The 23,793-nt window shown below is 35.8% G+C and overlaps 1 protein-coding gene across 10 annotated transcripts in view; it reads right to left on the bottom strand.

Moving 5' to 3' along the window:
* LOC114648396 (pumilio homolog 2-like) overlaps positions 1-23,793 on the bottom strand; it is a 195,043-nt gene that overhangs the window by 125,992 nt on the left and 45,258 nt on the right. For all 10 annotated transcript variants that reach the window (XR_007934481.1, XM_028797401.2, XM_051924972.1 and 7 more), the window contains exons 2-5: positions 17,371-17,439; positions 15,619-15,724; positions 14,918-15,105; positions 2,880-3,052 (exon numbers count right to left, since the gene is read on the bottom strand). Coding sequence is in view for 9 of the 10 variants with exons in the window: in XM_028797401.2 (XP_028653234.2) it covers positions 2,880-3,052; positions 14,918-15,105; positions 15,619-15,724; positions 17,371-17,421 (518 nt within the window). In the remaining variant the exon portion in view is untranslated. The remainder of the gene's footprint in view (positions 1-2,879; positions 3,053-14,917; positions 15,106-15,618; positions 15,725-17,370; positions 17,440-23,793) is intronic.

The following is a 23,793-nucleotide window of genomic DNA, read 5'->3' as shown; positions in this document are numbered from 1 at the left end:
CTTGACTTGTACTCTACACATCATGGTATATAACCAAACATTCTATTAGCCTTTTTAATGTCTTCTGAGCACTGCCTGAAAGCGGATAGTGATGAGTCCACTATGACTTCTAAATCCTTATCATAAGTCGTACTTTCAATTTTCAGAACTCACATTGTGTATTCAAACCTAACATTTTCACTTCCTATGTGTATTAACTTTACACTTACATTAAAATTCATCTGTTACAAATCTGCCAAGCCTGTATGTCCCTGTCTGATGATTCAACAGAATCTAGATTATCTGCCAATCCATGTAGCCTATCTGTAAACTTAACCAGCTTGTTATTTATATTTTTATCCAAATCATATATATATTAAAATAAATATATAGATATATTAAAAATAACAGTGGCCTGAGCACTGGTGCCTGTTGCTTCGAGAGTTGATTGCTTCAAGAGTATCATTAGAGAGGGGCTTGAACAGAAATATATTTTTATGCCAATGATATGATGCTTTCATTATCAGACTCAATCATTTCTACTATTAGTTTTACACTTGGCTTGGAGAATTTCATAAGACAAAAGGGGTCAGAATTACTCAAAAATAAAAAACCTGTTTTTCCAAGTGATTTTTTTGTGCATGTCAGACCAGACCAGATTAATTGGTTCATTGACAGCACTAGAACATCTTAAATATCTAACCATATACAGATCTTTTCAAATACAATTTTTAGCACAATGGGAAAAAAATCAAAAAGATTTTAATAGATAGTCTACTCACCATCTTACATTAGCTAGGAGAATTAATATAGTTAAAATGAACATCTTCCCAAAGCTCCTATATCTTTTTTAGGTAATTTCTGCATACATAAATAGTACTAGGGTGTTGTACCATGTTAGCCATTATGAATGTAGAGAAAAGCCAAGCAAAATGACACCTTTTATTGGCTAACTAAAAAGATTACAATATGCAAGCTTTTGAGGGAACTCAGGCCCCTTCTTCACCTGAAGAAGGGGCCTGAGTTCCCTCAAAAGCTTGCATATTGTAATCTTTTTAGTTAGCCAATAAAAGGTGTCATTTTGCTTGGCTTTTCTCTAGATGCATACATAAAGAAATCTTTAAAAAGTTTAACATTAACTTATCTGAAAATCAAAAAGTCCATGCATCAAAATGTGATTCTACAGAGATTTAAAGCAGAAGGTGATAATAGCTTTACCCATCTTTGAGGTCTTACTACTGGGCTACAACTATTCACTCAAAAAATTAAGGAAATTGCCAGAATTGCATAATTATATACTGGCTTGGTTTATAATGGAAAATAAATCCTGATATAAATCAATTTCAGCTCTGCTCAGTCAACCAGAAATTTACCAGCAATCCAGGTGGCTACCATTTAATTAATAAAGATATGGAGCCAGTGAAAGTCACATTTTAAGACAAAGAACCTGTTATCAATTGTCCTCATGTATCATATCGACCTTTTTCATCCTTTTCTAGCCTACGCAGTACAATCCTAGAAAATGATTTGTATTGTAACATTTAGAGATCTCTGTCTTGATAATGAATTTGCTCCTCTGGGGTAATTGTGCTTCAACTTAAACTATAAATCTTGATGGGAAAGCAATGTATTATATTATCTCAAACTGAAGAAAAAATCTCAAAATCTTTTTAAGAACATCTGTTTAATACGTTTTCTAAATGTAGCAAGAACTTGTTAATCCAATTCTAAAATAAGCATGCTGGGTATGTGCTTAACTTTATATACTGTATGATAAAACAGCAAATGGAGCAATAAAGAAGTATAATAAAACTTACTATTTCAGACAGCGGCTCTCAAATTGCACCTCTTTTTCTTTTTGGGTGGGGGCTGAATGCGACACTAAGACTTTAACTTTGGTAGCAGCTTTCAGACCTCCATACTGGTACCAAAACAGTTTTGAAGCAAATAACAGATAACTCCAAATTCCTCCACCCTCCTCCCCTTCTTATTCCAGCCACCCTGGTGCACTGTGCCATCGTGCCGAACCATACACCACTTCCCTCTTGATAGCATGAAGTGTGGGGAGTGAGCCACACATGAAGCCCAGGTCGCACTGGGTAAGGGGAGGGATTGAAAGTATACATGGAGACTCATGAATGTTAGTATAGACAAAATAGGATTTATAGGCTTAAGCCATAAGGTACCCAAATTCTGGAATGAGCCTCTTCCACTTTATCTTTTAAATCAAGTCTGAAATCTAAACTACAGTAATACCCTCTTGTCAGAGCAGATGTTGAGACTGTTTATACTGGTTTCAATAATTGCGACTGGGCATTACTAAGGCTTTTCATTCGTTTTCCGCATCTGTGTTCTCTGTTTGAACTTGGTTTTACTGCTAATTTGAGAAGTTATACTTTCTGATACTAGAATTGGACCTTGAAGCTAATGTACTGCAAGACCTCTGTAGAATTCTGGCATGTACTGGTGCTATGGTGCATTGTACAGTGCCCATACATACAAAATATGCCTAACTCTCACATTATGAATTCATGCATTTAGTGTAGTGTACATATACTGGATTTGTAAGCACACAATGTGAAAAGATTGTTTTTTGTGCCTCTGTTGTATTTAATTTGTACTGTAACTATATTTGTAATACTGCATAAAACTCTGGGCGTAAAAGTTGATATGTGTTTTCTAAGTTTCAGGAAACTGCTTAACTTCTAATGTTCAAAGGAGGAATTCACAAAAAAAAAACTAAACTAAACATTATCCACGTTTTAAATTTTGCCAATAAAAGCACGAAACAATAAAAGCTGTGACATAATATATTTCTAGAAACACAATCATAAAGTGTACCACTACAAGATTCTTAACTAAATATATCAAAATAGTGGTAATAATTATGACACACTTACTTAAAATCTTTGCAGTCTGCAGCTAGTCCATTTGGGAGCACCATTCCATTTGCTTTTGTCAGGTCATCATTTTCACTTGGCTTTGATTCTCTGCTTTTATCCTCTTCAAATGGAGATGCCTTCCCTTTCTGTTCACCCTTCTCGACTCCTTCAGCTTCAGATCCTCCCACACCCTGAACCAAAGCAAAATGAAGAAATAAGGCATTATCAAATCCTTATTAAATTCAACTTGAATCAAGCATTATTTCAGTAACGTGAAAAGAAAAAAAACAATCTTGCCACTTCAAAAATTCACAGAGCATACAAAAAGGAACAGCTAGAAACTCTTGATCGAGATGCTACATCTTCTAGAAGAAGTATTTTCAAGAGCTTTGTGCCATTTTGCAAAGTAAGACAGAAGACAGTTAAGATCTGATGCTGATAACAAAGAGTACATGCATGTGCTAACTTATGGCTTAATTTGAGACCAGCCATTTGGTCATATTTAGGTTACAAAGTGTAAAGTTCAGTGCAACTGAGGCTCTGTGGGTTTTGTGTGGGTCACCAGTACTTTAACTGCTGGTATTGAGTAGCACAAGCCAATCTTAAAGTCTCTGTGCCCACATGCTGGATCCATGAAAGGCAGTACTTCACAAGCACTGGGTCGTGACAAGTCACCTAAGCCAGAGTTTTTCAACCACTGCGTCAAGACCTGGGTTGCTGCTAGTAGGTTGTCATTGTTGGTTTGCTGGTGGGTTGCCAAACCATTAGCAGTGCTGCACAATAAACTTTCCCAATTTCTAAGTGAGCTTGTTTCACAGAAGGGGAACCCCAAATGCACTCATTTCACCATGAGGGCAGTTTCCAATAGCTGCATTTGTGCAATAAACAAATTTTAAAAAGGCAAAACTGTGTCGCAGAACCATAAAGGTTGAGAAACACTTGTGTAAGGAAGGTGATGCAGCCTGAATATGTAAGAGTAAATGCAAATTGTCTCAACTTGATCAGCTGTAAATCAGTGCATGACTGTAAATGGCTTAAGCAATATTACAATAGAGCAACTTGTTAAAATACTAATTATAACAAATCTGTGTTGCCTATAGATAAAGAATTAAAGAGATTTTATCCAGGGATAATTTCTTATAAAACCAATACAATTTGGGCCAGACAACTACACACACACAAACTCACTTCATACACTTGAACAGACATACAGCTAGACAATCTCATCCAATTATACACTGATTCACATCTTACACTCCAAGTCAGTTCAGACCCCTTAAATTTATCTCTCTTAGGATAAGGAATCCTCAAGCATATTTCATAAATTCATTCAAACATTATAAACATTCTAAATTAGTATGTATAGTCACTTAAGTTCATTTTTTTCCTTGAAATTCCACAGCAGTTATACCAACCATACTTCCTAATCAGTAAAAGTTGTAACATTCAAAACCTCACACTGAAAGTTAGCTATCAAAATGAATTACCTAGCAATAATGGTTACTGGGCCAAAATGTCTTTATAAAGCCATCATTCAAACATACTTCGCTAACCTCTCTGATCTGCACCACACTGACTTGAAACAGTCGGTACCATAATATAAAAAAATCATATTACATATATATAATGGGAGACTCCACTATCTTTGGAAGCACAGCACTTTCAATGAATCTTATCGACTATATTGAGGCCCAACATAAGAAAATCAGGGTCTTGAAAGCATGCTACAAACCACAGCATGAAAATACACATTTGTTCATTAACTCAACAAGAACAGGCAACAAGTGTTTCCCTCCAAGCTAAACTGAGACTTGATAATCACAACAGAGCTTTCACTGATGCAGAGGAATTAACAGAAGAATTTTATTAAAACTTTTAAATGATAATCTTATTTAATCTGTAAAACAGGCACTTTTGTCAGCCCTTGCTACTGTATGTCATGTTGTGGTCAATAATATCCAAAGCTGGATGATGCATAGACAAATACGGCAGAACTATGCTTTTGACATTTTGATGACAAAAAATTAAAGTGTAGAATAAATAGGAAATGCTTCGCTTTTGTCAGATTTTTGCTTGTATCACACTATATGGAGGGAGTATCAGGTAGACAATAACAGTTCCAAATGGGTAATATTTAATACACTAGTTACATTAACAAAAATTTCAAATGTTAAAGATTTCAAAGCTTAATCAGCTATTCCCGCATTTCTGTAAAACAGCCATTATTATGTTGTTTTCAAAGTGATGCCAAGTAAGAGTTGCTGGTTAGCCTGTGTAATAATCCAGAATTAAACTACAAAACTGGACTGATTACACCAGCAGTATTTACTCATAACTGGACACAGCATCCTATTCTCTCTCAATCCTTTCAAATACAGTCAATCTTCAACTTTCGCTGGGACAATGATGCTAGTAAATGACAGGAATGTCAAAGACATGCATATTAATACATTAAATCTATGTATGCAGTGAAAAGTCAAGCAAAATGACACCTTTTATTGGCTAACTAAAAAGATTACAATATGCAAGCTTTCGAGGCAACTCAGGCCCCTTCTTCAGGCAAGATGTAATCTTTTCTAATCAAGATGATTACATCTTGCATGAAGAAGGAGCCTGAGTTGCCTCGAAAGCTTGCATATTTTAATCTTTTTAGTTAGCCAATAAAAGGTGTCATTTTGCTTGACTTTTCACTACATTCATAATGGCTAACACGGTACAACACCCGAGTACTACTCGAATCTATGACAAATAGAAAGTGTTATAAAACAGGCACTTTTCTCTGCAGCTGCTGCATGTCATGTTGTGACCAAGAAAATCAAAAGTTGGAAGATGCATCAACAGAATGACAATAACATTTATTTTCATGGCATATTTTCATATAAAGGATGTAGCTCAAAGTGCTTTACAACATGTCAGCGAACTGGTTACATGCAAAGAAAAATAAATTCAATTTAGATAATAATGAATAAAACATATACAAACGATAATTATATTTTTATGTAAACATGCAGTATTTAAGAGAAGCACAGTCCTTAAAAATAGAATTCTTTTAAAGTTTCTAAATGACAGTCCAATGATAAAGGCAGACTGCTAGGGTGGATAGAAATAAACAAAAAAAAAACAAACAAAAAACTCCATTTAAGCTGAAGTAAAAAGCAAAACCTGTATTTCTGCCTGAAACTGAATACACTATACAAAAACTGTAATCTTTCACTAGAGATTACTCAAAATACACTTTTCTGTACAGAATTCTTTATAGCAAATTTCTTTTAATATACACTTTTCATAACACAGTTGACCATAAATAATCCACAAAATTCAGTACACAAAATAAAATTGGCAACATGAAAAACATTTCTCCTCGCTTCCTAGAATTCTGTGACCTTTTGAGTTAATATCTGAATAAAGAAAAAACTTTAGTTGCTACTGTCAGAAGACTATGAGACTAGTGAGGTCTTGACATCACCTTCAACACACTGTCCTTCATGGCTGGAAGATGGCACTTGAGATCATGAAGGATGCATTGGCTTGAAGCAACATTTACTTTGTGCAATGCTTGAGGTCATTAAGGGTCTTGGAATATGGGAGCATAGAAGAATAAAGTTATCTTCGACCATGCCCCTCTGATCATAGAGCTCACATCACTATGCCCCACATACTCATCTCGCAGCTGGCGTCTTAACTCCCTGTCATTAGCTGACATGAACTGTACAAAATTTACATCCAAGCAAAAACATGCCAGGTCTCCAAATAAGGCACTTATTAGGAAAAGACAGGCTTTGCAATCAAAACTCAACCTCTTGACAACGAAAGAAACAGAACAAATCATTTTAAAATCATGAAATCATTACTATGAATATGGAGAGAAGGCTAACAAGATCTTTGAACAACAAATCCATAAGCATGAAGTTCGCAGTGCAATATGAGTAATCACCATCATAGATGGGAGATAGAATCATTGGCCATGAAAATATAATGCACACATTTAGAGACTACTAGAAGACCTTATATTCTACTCAGTTTAAAGAACATAAGACACAATCTAATACGTTTTTTGATACATTATGGATATCACAGCTAGATACTCCCAGTGCACAGGAACTGGATAAACCTCTGACACTCTCAGAATTACTAGATGCTATAAACCCACTTCAGAGTGGGAAAGCACCAGGTCCTAATCGCTACCCTGCTGAATTTTATAAATAACAAAAAAAAAATCAGTTACGTTTGCTCCCCTCTTATTAGCAGCATTTATTGAAGCCAGAGATGCACAAAAAAAATCTACCTCAAACTTTGACAAGCATTAAATTACCAATTTTTCTAAGAAAAATAAGGACATATTACAATGTGCATCACATAGACCAATCATACAGACCAATTTCACTTCTGAATAAGGATGTTAAGATACTCTCTAAAGCCCTAGCTAGAAGGATTGAGAAAGTGCTCCCTTCAGTAATATTAATTAATATTGATTAAGACCAAATCAAATTTATTAAAGGTAGACATTTGGCTTCCAAGCTTCTCATGCCTATTTAGTGTACTATATTCACCCATAAAGTCTAACACTCCGGAGATCATATCTTTGGTTGCAGAAAAAGCATTTGATATGGTTGAATGGGATTGCCAGTTCACCACTTTGCATATATTTGGGTTTGGCCAGAACAAATGTGCATAGACCAAACTACTGTATACCAGTCCAGAAGCTTCACTTTGTATTAACAACATTATTTCAGACTACTTCAAACTAGAATGTGGATGCCCCTTGTCACCACTGCTATTTGCAATCACCATTGAGCCATTGGCTGTTCACTTTCAAAATGCATCAGAGATAAAGGGGATTTTCAGAGAAGGACTTGAACAGAAAATATCATTATATGCAGATGATATGGTACTGTATATATCAGACTCACAAAATTCTGTGCCTACAGCCCTAAATGTACTTAGCAGAATTTCAAAAGATATCTGGACTCAAAATTAAATTTGAACGAAAGTGTGCCTTTTCCAGTGAATTCTACAGCAAACACTAGATTGGACAACTTCCCTTTTATCATTGCAGATCAGTTTAAATACCCAGGGGTCAATATCACAAGTAAATATAAAGCTCTTTTTCAACAACATTTTGCTGTTTGCATGGACAAAATTATACAAGACGGGGATAGATGGTCTACCCTCCAACTTACTTTAGCAGGGAGAATTAACATTGTTAAGCTTCTGTTCCTATTTCCTATCCTCAAACCATCCCCATATACACTAACAAATCATTTTTTAAGAAATTAGATTTAATTATAACCTCATTTATTTGGAATTCGAAAAACCCACGCATTAAAAAGGTGATCCTACAATGACCTAAATCAGAAGGCGGCAAGGCTCTACCTAATTTTCAATTTAATTACTGGGCGGCAAATATACAAGCTATAAAAACCTAGACATTGACACAAATAGATGAAAACACACTAGCTTGGTCTGTAATAGAAATGAAATTCTGTAGTACTTCTTTATATTCCATGCTTTGAATACCAGTAAATACAAGGTATCATTAATATACAGTATTAACAACCCAATTGTCCTTCATTTACTCAGAATATGGAACCAATATAGGAAGCACATTAAGTTACAGAATACTATATCTTTGACACCTCTACATGAGAACCACCTTTTTCCACCATCTCAAACTTACACAGTCTTTAAAGTTTGGAAAACAAATGGGTTTAAATCATTTAGAGATTTGTATATAAATAATGTCTTTGCATCCTATTAACAACTATACACCAAATTTAGACTCTCAACAACACACTTCTTCCCCACTATCTCCAAATTAGAAACTTTGCTAAAAAATACCTACCCAATTTTCCTCACCTCCCACCTATTTCTATTGCAGAAGAGATATTGGTCAGTCTTGGGGACTCAGACCGCATTTCTATAATACCATGTTTCCCTGAAAATAAGACCTACTCTGAAAATAAGACCTAGCATGATTTTCAGGCTGCTCTGTAATACAAGCCCTACCCCAAAAATAAGCCCTAGTCAAGAATGTCAGCTGAAAAGTAAGGCGCCTAAAGCCAGGTTTATACTCCACTCGATGTGACGTGTGTGCCCAAAACATCCACTAAATTACGATGACACCTTGCCACAATATCTCTGAAAAGGATGTTTAATGAGTACATTCATCAATTCGGGGGATGCGCCCATTCCAGCAGCATCGGCACAAGACAGAAACAAAATCCCTGGACGGGGCATCAGCTCTTCACAAGGTGAACACAAGCACACAAATACACTAACATCATTGTAGCTTCACCAAATCCCCAAACCTTCATATCTTTGGAGGGAAAACTGGGCACACTGTGGAAACCCACCAGGAAAAGTTGCAAACTCAGGCAGGGCTCACAAGGGACGTGACTTCCTGCGAGACAGCAGTGCTACCACTCTGCCACCCCCATATGTGTAACTATTAACAGTATTCATTATTTAAACAAAGTTAACGATTTATCTGTAAAATGTAACATAAATATTATAATGCATTTCATCATGAAAGTGATATCAAGTATAAATCTAAGAATTCTAAATGTGCAGAGACCTGAAATATCATAAATTTAATGTGTTCTGTGTGGCAATCTATTGCTGCTTGCTGCTGCTGTCAGGTCAGGAGGAAGCCCCAGCGATTAACAACTGGGTCAGTTTTAAGATGACGTTTATGACAGTCTACTTTAATGATAAAGTAAACTATGAGGTTAAAGTGGACATTTCGAGTTTAAAGCCGAAATTTCCACTTTAATCACAAAATAGACATTTTCATTATGTCCTTATTTTATTTTCTCTGTGGCTCAAATACGCCGCAGTACATTCTATTGTGAAGGTGCACAAAAAAAAAGACAGCATAGAAGATGGTATGTGAGACGATATATCGTGTCATTACTTTGGGGAATATGCAACGCTTGAATATAAAAGCAACATGAATACATTTGCATGTCGTCATTTTGCTTCACCACATCGAACCATTCATCAAACATCGAAGCACGCACATCGATCCTGGAGGATCCTAAAAGCGGCCGGATAGCGGGAAAAGTATCTCTAACTCAACATTTCAGAAATGGAGTGGAAGGCAGAAACTCAAATGAATTCCCTCTAGCTCCAAATATGCAAAGAATTCAATTCAATTTTTAAATCCCTATCAGACAGCCTTGGTGTCACAATCTCTCATAACCCATTAACAGCTGTGTTTGGTGTACTCCCTGATGGGCTTAAAGTGAAGAAGGACAAACTGTAATTGCCTTTACCTCATTATTAGCACGTAGACTTATCTTGCTCAACTGGAAAAATCCTAACCCACCTCTTTTAAGTCAGTGGGTAACTGATGTTATATATTATTTGAAATATATATTATTTAAAATTGGAAAAAATCACATTCTCACTTAGAAGATCTGTTCAAAACTTTGTTTTAAAGCCTGGCAGGACCTAATCGATAATATTTTAGAATAAGCATTTATATTGGGGAAAAAGACTCCTTTCTCACCTTACTACTCTCAGTTGTTTTACTTTGGCTGTTGGCCTTCCTCTCTTTCTCATGGGTGGGGGTTGGTTTGAATTTAGTTCTGTTAAGTTTTGACTTGATTGTATGGAATGTTGTACGTTTTTAATAAATTTAATAAAAAAGAAACCACAAAACATGTATAGTTCCAAAAACATTTTCTTCTGCAAAACTACAACTGTGAGATGATAACTTCTGAATTTATCTTCCAACTATGCTCCCAGTGATTCCTACAGTTACTAAAGACATTCCTGGAACAGTACTGGTTTAGGTAAATAAACTGTTCTGAGAAGACACATATTGAGCAAAACAATTCTCTGCTAACAGGAGCTGAATGAGCCCCCAGCTGGATCCAAATTCAAGAGGGAATTATATGTGCTCATTGATAAGGAAAGTAAAATTAGATGCTGCTATGGCAACACAATTTACAGGACAAAACTAAAAGTTATTAATAATTAAGTAGTGGATTCAAGCTTTGTGAATTAAGATTCAGGTTATCCTATTTTTATTTTTAATACAAAAACAAGGATAACACATTTGCTGCACTAACCCATGCGTTGCCTTTAATACTCAAATGCGTTTTCTGCAGAAAAACTATTTTCTACCTTTACACAGATGTGTGTGAGATATCATTTGCTTTTAATTTGTGATTCATTCACTTAAAAATTCAATTTAGCAGATATTACCTGACCTTGTAAATCTGGAATTACACGTCTGCTGGTAGAACGCTGAAGAACTATCATATATTAAAGTGCCAAACCTGTGAATCCATATTAATAGCATAAGCCTTTCTCTATCCAGAAGCAAGTGACACACTGTTGGGGCATATTCAGCATCAACATTTGTGTTTTGCCATCTACTGGAATGTGTTTTGTAATGCATTTAGTTGTAAATTGCATTGCATTTTTTCGATTTCAACAGCTGTCACTTCATAAATCTTAGTAATGCTACTGAGAATCCTATACCAAATGCTATAAGTGAGGCTACAGACAAACTGACATTAAGAAAATTTTAAAACAGAAAAAGTACAGAAAAAAGGAGTACTACTCTCCCTCAAGTCCATTAAATATTCTCACGATTTGTCAACATTACTGTAGCAAAATAAAAGCATGGGTAAATAGCGTAAATACATAACAAAATTCTATTAACAGCTATAAAGAGGGCTCGCTGCTGCCCCAGCAACTTCCCTCTGTGTGACAAGTTAATGGGCCAATATAATCAATAGTTCCTCTATCAGCCTTTTTTCCTTAGTATCATTTTCTCTGTTTAAAATTTCCTTCATTAGGTTATAGTGTTGGTTGTATACACCATCTGCTGGAATGAAAACAGCAATGAATTTGTTAGTATGATTAACCGTATGATTTGGAAAAGACTTGTTGAGAACAACATGTGTTGTGATGGTGTAGATATTGTGCACTGCAGCTACACTTTCTTGAATACAATTCAATTAGATGATACTCCTGTACTCAGATTTAAGCAGTAGACCAAAACTCAAGGATTTGTCACGGACAGGGCCAACTAGTAATATTATATTTTAGTAATTAATAATCAATCTCCTTGGTAGTTTTTTTTTTTTTTTAACCAAGGACATAATCAAAATTATGCAAAAGAAACAGTGTGACCGATTATTAATTTTGTTCATTCTATAGGATATCATATGATATCTAACTAAAAGGGCACATCATCCTCTAAATGATCAACAGGATGTAGTCAACCATAGAGCACAGTTTTGCAGTCTGGATTGGTAGCACAGTCTAAGAAATAAATGGTTGAACAATGATATCACAGTGACAAGATCCAAAAGAAAAAAATTCTGCACTCAGATATAAGTGCTGAATTAAAAAGAGCATGTATGTTAGCTGAGCATAGGCACACAGCACATACTGTGTAAATAACATGTTCATTAATTTGTTTCTTCTATGACCTACCATTTTAAGTCCAGCAGCTAATAAAATTGATTTTAAATATACAGTGATCCCTCGCTATATCGCGCTTCGCCTTTCGCGGCTTCACTCCATCGCGGATTTTATATGTAAGCATATTTAAATATATATCGCGGATTTTTCGCTGCTTCGCGGGTTTCTGCGGACAATGGGTCTTTTAATTTCTGGTACATGCTTCCTCAGTTGGTTTGCCCAGTTGATTTCATACAAGGGACGCTATTGGCAGATGGCTGAAAAGCTATCCAGCTTACTTTCTCTCTCTCTCTCTCTCTCTCTCTCTCTCCTTGCGCTGACGTAGGGGGGTGTGAGCAGGGGGGCTGTGTGCAGCTGCTTCCTGGACAGGCTGCACGGAGCTTCGCATACTTAAAAGCTCAAAGGGCACGTATTGATTTTTTTTATCTGTCTCTCGCTATCTCTCTCTCTCTCTCTCTCTCTCTCTCTCTTCCTGCTCCTGACAGAGGGGGTGTGAGCTGCCGCCTTCCACAGCTTTGTACCGGCGGTGCTTCGCATACTTAAAAGCCGTATTGATTTTTTTTTTGACTGCTTGCTTTGCACTCCTTTGAAAAGGAAGATATGTTTGCATTCTTTTAATTGTGAGACAGAACTGTCATCTCTGTCTTGTCATGGAGCACAGTTTAAACTTTTGAAAAAGAGACAAATGTTTGTTTGCAGTGTTTGAATAACGTTCCTGTCTCTCTACAACCTCCTGTGTTTCTGCGCAAATCTGTGACCCAAGCATGACATTCTAAAAATAACCATATAAACATATGGTTTCTACTTCGCGGATTTTCCTACTTCGCGGGTGGCTCTGGAACGCAACCCCCGCGATGGAGGAGGGATTACTGTATTTAATAGTATTTGTGCAGCTGAAGAAACATTTTTGGTAGCATTGACAGTAGCTGCTGCTTTAACCAAGGCATTTTCCTGGCATTGGAACACAAACTGAGGTTCAATAAGAGGCATTAGCATTACTAGAGACAAACTCAGAATTGGATATTTCATGCATTCCATCAAAATTACAAACAGCAGTGTGTACAACACCAAAAAATTTCCACCAAGGATGGGTCCTGCTAGACTTTGACATTAACAAAAATCTTGAGGGTTGTCATCGAGTATAATCCCGCTACTGACACCATGTGACCATGAGCAAAGTCACTTGACCTGCGTGTACTCCACATGGAAAACTAAAAGAACTGTAACTAATTGTATCATAAATAAGTAAATGTAAATTTTCCCAAGGTTCTGTCTGCTTTAAATGGAGTTTGTTTCCTCTTTTCTGTTGCCAACTGCCTTTATCAAACATTTCTTTAAACGTGAAAAAGTCCATAGAAAGTAAATGTACAGTACATTTACTGATATTATAAATAAACAATGAATTCCAAAAGAATTTTGGTAACATTACAACTTTTTAAATGTTGCAGAACCAAACATATCCTCATAGAAAAAATAATTTAAAAACAAAATAATTTGCCAACAGATATCTTAAAAACAAAAATTGGAACAGAAGGAAAAGGTCAAGTTTGATGTGTCTTAATAAACAGTAAATGCATAGGCTATTAGAACCTGATTTAAAATTATGTACATTGGTCATGATGTCCCTACACAGGTTATAATTTAAAGGAAGGACTATTTGTTTTTTCTTCATAACACTTTATAATACACAATAAAAATAAATATATACAAGCTGGACTCAGAATAGCAGTAGACCACCATTGTGAACTGCTTCTGACATATTAGGGCCAAGCCTTCTTTAACTTAGAATGCTCTACAGACTGCGTCAAGTTTGAATAAATAAATGAATGAAGAGGGACTGGACATTAAAACTGTTCAAATGACACTTGCAGATGAGGTCTGACCCAACAGTGTCCATAAAAATACAGTTCTTGCATCTCTACTTCAAACAATGTACTGAATTAGGCAAGCGCTAATTAAGTGCCATCACCAATGAGGTTTGCTTATTACTACCCACACTTTATTGGAAAATGATTTAACAAAAGAAAAATAAATATTAAACCTCAGTCTTTCTATTGTCGGTATTAACTTTCTTAGGAAGTGTAATGAGAAGTCAAGTTAATTGAGACTTTTGTATGTAATGTAATCATAGAATTACAACTTGCCAGAAAAAGAGGCCTTAGATGCCTCGAAAATTTACATACTGTAATCTGTTCAGCTAGCCAATAAAAGGTGTCATTTTGCTTGACTTCTCATTGCATCCATAATGGCTAACACAGTACAACACCCTACTATTAGGAAGTGTGGGGGGAAAAAAAAACTATCAGTATTGATAATTACTTTAGGGTTTCGCCCATGCACTTTTTTTTGTAGTAGCCTGTGAATCACAAAGGCAGGCTTCATTGTTTCCTTTAACAATGTCCTACGTTTAATTTTTAATTGTGCACTATGTAAGAATTTGATTATAATTCAAGATGAATACAAAGCCATATGCTCTTTATACCTTATTTAATGTGAACCCCCTGAAAACATATCACAGATCAGCTGAACAATTTGCTATCCACAATAAGCCTATTAAATTCTTCAGGGCTACACTCAACATAGGCAGCATCTTAAATTGCTCTCCAATGACTTACAAAAACTCCCTTCCTGTAGCGACTTTCCAACTTGTCACCTGGGGAAGAGCTGAGAACATACTCCACCATGCTGACTCCCAGACCTCCACTTTCAGACCGTGGAGACAGAACAGAGTGAACATCAGCATTAGCATGGAAACTTTGTCCAGGCCGTCGTTGAACCATAATGGGCTGGGATACTGTGTGATCTAAGAAAAAAATAAAAGGGAAAAAAAAATGATTTCTGTGACTTGCAAAATATAAGCAGAAAGACAGAACAGTGGAGAAAGAAACATATGGGGAAAAGCTGATTTTTAATTTTTTTTGTAAATAAAAATATAAAATCTAAACATTCTTACTAGAGACAACTGAACAGGTCTAACATCAACATGTAAAGACCTGAGCACAAAGCATTATTTTTCAGTTCTGTTCCTCCCATCCAGAAAACCAAAATACATAAAGGTATACATTCAGGTAATAGAAAGAGCCTAATTTGCAATAACTTAATTGGAAAATAATGCAATAGTTAAAAAAATGTTAAAAGCTCTACTAAATAATACAATTAAAAAAGGGATCTTTAATGATAATCCGTAACAAAAAATAACATGTTACTTAACAGCTAAACATCTGAACAAAATGTTTAACTAGACCTAAAACATATTTTTGGGATCTCCAAGAGCACCTAAAATGTCAATGTCATCTGATTAGAATTATATTCTTACGTGATGCTCCCCATGCATGGTCTCGCCATCCATCTGCTAAGAATATCCCTTTCTGCCCATCTTTAGTAGAGTCATCTGCTTCCCAGAACTTTTTTGTTGGCAAAAGCTGCAATGCACAAAAAATTAATATTTTATGTAAAATACATTTACCCAGATACTGTATTTATACTAAGCATGGGAAAGGTACAATATAAATAAAATGTATTATTATTACGCCAGTATTTGCATATGCACTAGATAAATATATAAATATATGCAAAATCACAGACAAAAACACATACTCTTCTTGGTAAATTTGGGCTGGGCAAGTAAATTTCTCAACCATTACCATTCCATAGAGTGTTGACCAGATTCCCAATGACAATGGCTAAAATGAATTACTTTTATTATTATTATTATTAAAATGCAGCTTGGGTCAGTATAGAGTGAGTACTATGCATCACAGAAGGCAATTATTCTTCCAACATGTAGGTTACCTCTTTAAACAATAAAAAATACATTTGGACTCATTGCTTAAGACATTCTCCAACTGATTACCTTTAATTGTCCTTCAAATAGTTAAATCTTTTCTGCTTTATGTATTTTTGATTTGTTACCATCATGACAATGCCTAATAATGTTCCATTAACAATATTATACTAGTACTAAAGAAGTCCTACAAAAAAAAGAGTGGAATGTAGAACACAAGTGTCAAAATTACAATCGCAATAGGTTAAGTGCAAAAGATGACAAGTTAAAAACACAGAAAAAAGTTTTAAACTATTTTGAAAGACGAATATTCCATTCAATTCATTCATAATTGTACTTCCTCTTTTAAGTAAAGAACACTATAGTATATGAATGAAAGTATTATAGATTAAAATGCCCAGGGAACAGAGAAGATGGTGGCTTGTATCAAAAAAGAAGTGTGGTATAAGTAAAACTAGCCAGGACAGTTCAAAGTTAAACAGTAGAAGCCAAGTCTGAAGGTACACTGACAATGAGACATAAAAAGTAAAAATGGCTTTCAAGCTGATTACCACACACCTAGCCATAACAGAATGTGTTGCCATCCATGGAAAGAAGGCAGTAATACTACACAGGTGCACAGTGCTTGATAAAATGATAAACAAAGAATGAATAAAAGGGATAAATAAGCTTGCACACTTCTATGTATATATGCAACAGATTTTTCCTTACATTATGCTATCCAGCAAGTTCTTTTTCAAGATGTTACTGGTAAGGGGTTGCAAGCAATTTTAAGAAAATTTTAACCTAGAGTGAATCTGAATATAGAACACTCCCAAATCATGTTTGTTGACTCCGTTCATTCTACTGTGGAAAGGGGAAAGACATTGTTGAGTTTCTTGGGGGTTGAGAGTCTTCTTTTGAGTTATTAAAAAAAATAAAATTAAAAAAATTAAGAACACAATAGCTATATCACTCTACAGTTTATATAACTGTACTGTGGTACTGTATATTTGCCTTCTTAAATAAGAAATGAACACTCAGTAAACAAAATGGAAGTATTATTCAAATTAATAGCATCCATCAAGTAAAATGTTACTAAGCATAACCTAACAAAGGATACATTAGAAAATTATTTTAACTGAATTCATATTTTTGTTATACAAAATGCATTAATTGCCAGGTGGTTTCATTAAGCTGCTTTTGAATTAAAAGACTGCAATAAGTCACATGCAGTATGACACCACACTAGTTTAAAGTTAACATAACTTAAATGAAACTGGGGACAACTATTACATGGCATACCTCTCCCATTCCTCTCGACTCCAATGCAAGAGCTTGGAAGCCATGGTTCATCTCATCCACTGAGCGAGCCTGCAAATAAATACAAGAACACCTTATTAAAAAAGTTATTTTTTACAAAGTGTATAGTTTTTACAGAAGGGAATATTTTCTACTTAATATTTTTGAGGCCAGTATTTCATCAGTGACATTTAAGGTCAAATCAGCGATTTAAAAAAATTAGTGGAAATCAAAAAATAAAACAAAATATTCCCAACATATAAAAAGAAAGATGCTTAATGTGGATACTATTTTTCTTCAGAAATAACATTTACATTTTATAAATAAGAGTTTTTTGGAGTAATTCAAAACTCCAGACAAAACGTTCCCTTAGACCATTTTAATCATAAAAATCTGCAATCTGTCATACTTTTAGATCGCATAAAAGAAAGTGTTCTGTTGACTCAGCTGGAATGTCAAAGGATGGGCGTCCAGGGCAGGCAACTTTGTCACCTGAACTGGTATGTAGCCTAATCAGTTGCACCAGATGTTCAATGTTTTCAAAAACAGTTTCATTGATATTATAGTCAAAAAGGCCCGTCAATGTTGTAATTTCTTATGATAAAATGTTCAATTTTCTCTGACATACATGATAACCTTGGCAGAATACATTTCACCAGCAGTAGTAAGCATTTTTCTAATTAATTCTTGAGCTATTTCATTAACCTTTATCTCCTGCACAGATGTACTGAATTAGGCATGTACAATCTACAGAAGATTCACCAATCAAAACACAGTATGTGCTAGCGCCCACAATCTCAACTATGACAAGTGAAAAGTGACAGTTTAATTACAAGTTGTATTTCCTGATGTTTTTGGAGGAATAAATGAAAGAATAAATAAACAAACAACAAACATTTTGTGACATTTATTTCTACTCATATGTCATCACATTTACTTATTTATTTATGCTCACATTTCATGACCCAATTTTTATTTTTAGCTCACATTTCACAGGACTTTTTTACTTATTTGCTCTTTTAATTTATTAATTTGTTTAATTTTATTTGAGATGTGTCCACTAAGAAAGGACATTTCAAAATATGAATATTTAGGGGTTAAAAAATAAAAACTACATTAGAAAAATTACCTCAAAATTTTAAAAGTGCTTTGACTGATTTGATGGAAATTAGGGGATAATATATAAAAATAAAATTATTTTATTATTATTTTACACCTGTTTTTTTATTTGTTAATAATAATGCTATACCAAATGAGCTATTTTACAGAAGTCCATCTTTTCTCTGCTCACTACATAGTCTACCAGTAGATTGCTGCCAGCATGCCAGCACAGCAGCACCACTCACCAATGGTGTGAATGGATGAATGGATGAGTAAATAAGCAGTAGTGTTTTGACAAGGGAAAAGAAACAGGATGATATATGTCATGACCTCTGAAGCGGAAGAAGGAAAGTTCACGGCAGCTGAAGTACTATGTCATAACACATTTGTAGTGTGCTATATACCTCAAGAGAGGGAGAGAGAAATTGAGGAGGAATTGGAATCCTTGCACCCAAAGCTCAGAAGAGAGAGGGAATGGACACTGTATACAGCTCATGTGCCTAACATGAAGGTAGGCCCAACTTCAAGTCCCAAACCATTTACCACACCCTAAGCAACATACACAGAATATTTCAACCACTTTCCAGACCCCCCAATTAATTCTTGCACACACTAAGATTGTCATCAAAACTCCCACATAAGGGAGGATGCTTGACCAGTGAATGAGTGAGAGAGGTGGATGTGAATTTAAAAGCATAGTATTGTGTAAATTCCTTTCCTGTTTATGATGTATACTTAGTTTTAAAGAAGAAAGTAGTAATATTTTAGCAAAAAAGGAAATGTGTTTTGCATGTTTTCTGCATAAAACTGGATAATGAACATGTGGATTACGCAACACGAGTAATATGAGAATTTTTTTACTTTTGTGCCAAACAACTTTTTCACATACTAGTATATTAATGGTCATCATATGGTTCTATTAAACTTTTTTTGTGTGTTATGCTTGAAAATATGAGATTACATTTTCCTTTGCCATCACTACAAACTACCTAGGGAAACATAAAAAAATTTTTTTGGGAGGAGTATTCATTTAAATGAAGAAAGAACAACGGACAGAAGAGTAAAAGGGCTTATAAAATCATTCATGTGCTTAAAAGATATATTCACAGTATAACAGAGAGTAAACAATTATGAATGGACATACAGAGCTTGTACAAGAAGGGCATGGATGTGACACCCTGTGTAGTGGCAAGGCTATCACCGGACTACACACTGGGTATCTTGTAGTTCAGAACTGACTGGGAACCGCCTTAAGAGACACAGAAAGATGGTAATGCAAACACAATTCGTTTTTCTTTTTTTTTTTTTACAGGTGCACAAAAAAACTCAAAAAGCAATGTCCTGATTAGAAATTGTGAATAACATTTGCAGTGCTTTTTGCCAATTCCAAAATGAAAATAATCAAAGATGTATAAAACTGTATTATTCCAAAAAAAAGGCAATACATCAGGAAGAAACTACACAAAACAAAGTCCAAAAAAATCCCAAAAATATTTACAACTTGGAAAACATTGTAAATATAAGAAAAACAAAAAGTGCACCACAAACCCTTACTATATTAATAACTACACTAACAATGCTATATCTAGTGTATAACTAAACGCTCCACACTTCTTACTTTGTTAACGACAGGAGGCTATGGAGACCCTCAACTTTTTGGCAGGGCATGAGCAGCACTCATTAGGCCAGAAATGGACGCACCCCACCAAGCCACCAGCGTCACACAGAGCAGTCTGCTAAAGCCAAAGTTAAAATGCTCATGGAAGCGCACTCCCCACACTTCAACAATTTAAACAGGTAAGTTCTTGAACTTTACTAAAAGTCAAATGTCCGTACACTGTTCTTACACCATTTTTCTTTAAAGTGGTACCATGTCTGGCAAGTGGATTACCAAAATGGATGCCATCAATCCTTAGTAAATGGCTTCTGTACATACAGTATGACTGTGACAGTTCAGCAAAAATCAGAAATTGCTTAAGATATTACTACAGCCTAGGCTTGGGTTATTAAACACGTTGTAAATACACTATGCATTTGTACCCTGATTGCATACAGATTGGCTGTAAAAAATGTAAACGTAAACTAGAAGGTTTAAGTACTTCTTTAGTGGAAAACTACAAATCCGAATACATTTTCACTAGCAAAATGCATATTAAGAACCTGACAACCTCCACTGTTGTGGGGATCAACATAATAGGTACACCATTTTAAAGGCCCACAGAAGAAGCTGTTTGCAAAGTATTATTAAGAGAAGACAAGAGAGGCAGAGGATATACTACTGTAATTGTGACAGCTCTAGCCAAAGCTGCAGTTTGCTGGGGTCAGTCTGGATGCATAAACTGAATGAAGACTGATGAGAAAAACTCCTTCCATCAATCAGCAACCACTACTGCTGCCCTCCCTCCACAAGTGTAGTTTCACATTTTTCTTTATTTGCAAAAGACTCCGGCCTCTCAAGCTGTGGAAAAGACACAAAAATATAACCCCAACTCCTAAAAAGTTGGGACGCTTTGTAAAATTTACATAAAAACAGAATGTAATGATTTGCAAATCTCATAAACCCATATTTTATTCAAAATACAAGATAGAAACATATCAAATGTTGAAAGTGAGACATTTTACTATTTCATGAAAAATATTAGCTCATTTTGAATTTGATGGCAGCAACACATCTCAGAAAAGTTGGGATGTGGGCAACAACAGGCTGGAAAAGTAAGTGGTACTAAAAAGAAAGTGCTGAAGGAACAGTTTGCATCTAATTAGATTAACTGGCAACAGGTCAGTAACATGATTGGGTATAAAAAGAGCATCTTAGAGAGGCAGACTCTCTCAGAAGAAGAGATGGGCAGAGATTCACCCATTTGTAAAACAACTGCATCTACAAATTGTGGAATACTTTCAGGCTAATATTCTTCAATGTTAAATTGAGAAGATTTTGAATAGCTTATCTGCAGTACATATTATCATCAAGAGATTCAAAGAGTCTGGAGAGATCTCTGTGCGCAAAGAACAAGGCCAAAAATCAGTATTGGATGCCCGTGATCTCTGGGCCCTCAGGTGGAACTTCATTAAAACTAGCATGATTCTGTCATGGAAATCACTGCATAGGCTCAGGAACACTTCCAGAAATCATTCTCGGTGAACACAGTTCGTTGTGCCATCCACAAATGCAGGTTAAAGCTCTATCATGCAAAGAAGAAGTCATATGTGAACATGATCCAGAAACACTGCTGTCCTCTCTGGGCCAAAGCTCATTTAAAATGGACTGAGGTCAAGTGGAAAACTGTTCTGTGGTCAGACGAATCGAAATTTGAAATTCTTTTTGAAAAACATGAATGCTGTGTCCTCCAGACTAAAGCGGAGAGGGACCATCCGGCTGTTATCAGCACTCGGTTCAAAAGCCTTGATCTCTGATGGAACGGGGGTGCATTAGTGGCAATGGAACTAGCAGCTTGCACATCTGGAAAGGCACCATTAGTTCTGAAAGGTATACAGTAATCCCTCCTCGATCACGGGGGTTGCGTTCCAGAACCCCCCGCGAAAGGTGAAAATCCGCGAAGTAGAAACATAAGGTTATTTTTATATTGTCATGCTTGGGTCACAGATTTGCACAGAAACACAGGAGGTTGTAGAGAGACAGGAACTTTATTCAAACACTGCAAACAAACATTTGTCTCTTTTTCAAAAGTTTAAACGTGCTCCATGACAAGACAGAGATGACAGTTCCGTCTCACAATTAAAAGAATGCAAACATATCTTCCTCTTCAAAGGAGTGCACATCAGGAGCAGAGAATGTCAGAGAGAGAGAGAGAAAAAAAGCAAACAATCAAAAATCAATAAGGCTGTTTGGCTTTTAAGTATGCGAAGCACCACCTGAGAGAGCAGCTGCAAGGATGTACAATGTAAAGGTAGTCCTTCAGCATTTTTTTAGAGGAGCATCCGTATCCTCTAGGCCAGTGTGCAAACAGCCCATCTGCTCACACCCCCCTCTGTCAGGAGCAGAGAATGTCAGAGAGAGTGAGAGAGACAGAGAAAAACAAACAATCAAAAATCAATACATGCCCTTCGAGCTTTTAAGTATACGAAGCACTGTGCGGGAAGCATGTCACTTGACAAAGCAGCTGCACAGAAGGGAGCAATGTGAAGGTAATCTTTCAGCATTTTTAGACGAGCGTCCATATCCTCTAGGGGTGCAAACAGCCCCCCTGCTCACACCCCCTCCGTTAGGAGCAGAGAATGTCAGAGCAAGAGAGAGAGAAAAGTAAATATCAAAAATCAATACATGCTGTTGGATCTTTTAAGTATGCAAAGCATATCGCTTGACAAAGTAGCCACATGTAAGCCCAGCAAGGAAGAGAGCAATGTGAAGGTAATCTTTCAGCGTTTTTTGAGGAGCGGCCATATCCTCTAGGGGTGCGAACAGTCCCCGTGCTCACAATATACTTGAGGAGTTTTATTTAATACGTAATACGCGCTCTGGTTGGGTAGCTTCTCAGCCATCTGCCAATAGCGTCCCTTGTATGAAATCAACTAGGCAAACCAACTGAGGAAGCATGTACCAGAAATTAAAAGACCCATTGTCCGCAGAAATCCGCGAACCAGCAAAAAATCTGTGATATATATTTTAATATGCTTACATATAAAATCCGCGACAGAGTGAAGCCGCGAAAGTCGAAGCACGATATAACGAGGGATTACTGTATACAGGTTTTAGAGCAACATATGCTACCATCCAGATGACATCTTTTTCAGGGAAGGTCTTGCATATTTCAACAAGCCAATGATAAACTGCCTACTGCATCTATTACAACAGCATGGCTTCATAGTAGAAGAGTCTGGGTTTGAAAACATTTGGTGCATAATGAAACAAAAAATACGACAAAGAGCAGCTAAAATCCTACATCAGACAAGAATGGGACAACATTCCTCTCCCAAAAGCCCAGCAACTGATCTCCTCAGTTCCCAGACATTTTTGGACTGTTAAAAGGAGAGGGGATGTTACACAGTGGTAAACATGGCCCTGTCCAAACTTTTTTGAGACATTCCATTGACATCAAATTCAAAATTAGCTAATATTTTTCATGAAATAGTAAAATGTCTCACTTTCATTGTCTGATATGTTTTCTATGTGCTATTATAAATAAAATATGGGTTTATGAGATTTGCAAATCATTGTATTCTGTTATTATTTACATTTTACACATTGTCCCAACATTTTTGGAATTGGGGTTGTATATTGTACCTAGCGCCATGGTATTTTACCATTGGTACTGGCTATAACACATTATCCAAACATTTTGGAATAAGTAACGCTCTAACCCTACC

The sequence above is a fragment of the Erpetoichthys calabaricus genome, chromosome 3 (genome assembly GCF_900747795.2).
Source record: "Erpetoichthys calabaricus chromosome 3, fErpCal1.3, whole genome shotgun sequence".
Lineage (NCBI taxonomy): Eukaryota > Metazoa > Chordata > Cladistia > Polypteriformes > Polypteridae > Erpetoichthys > Erpetoichthys calabaricus.
This window is presented reverse-complemented; position numbering and strand designations above follow the sequence as displayed.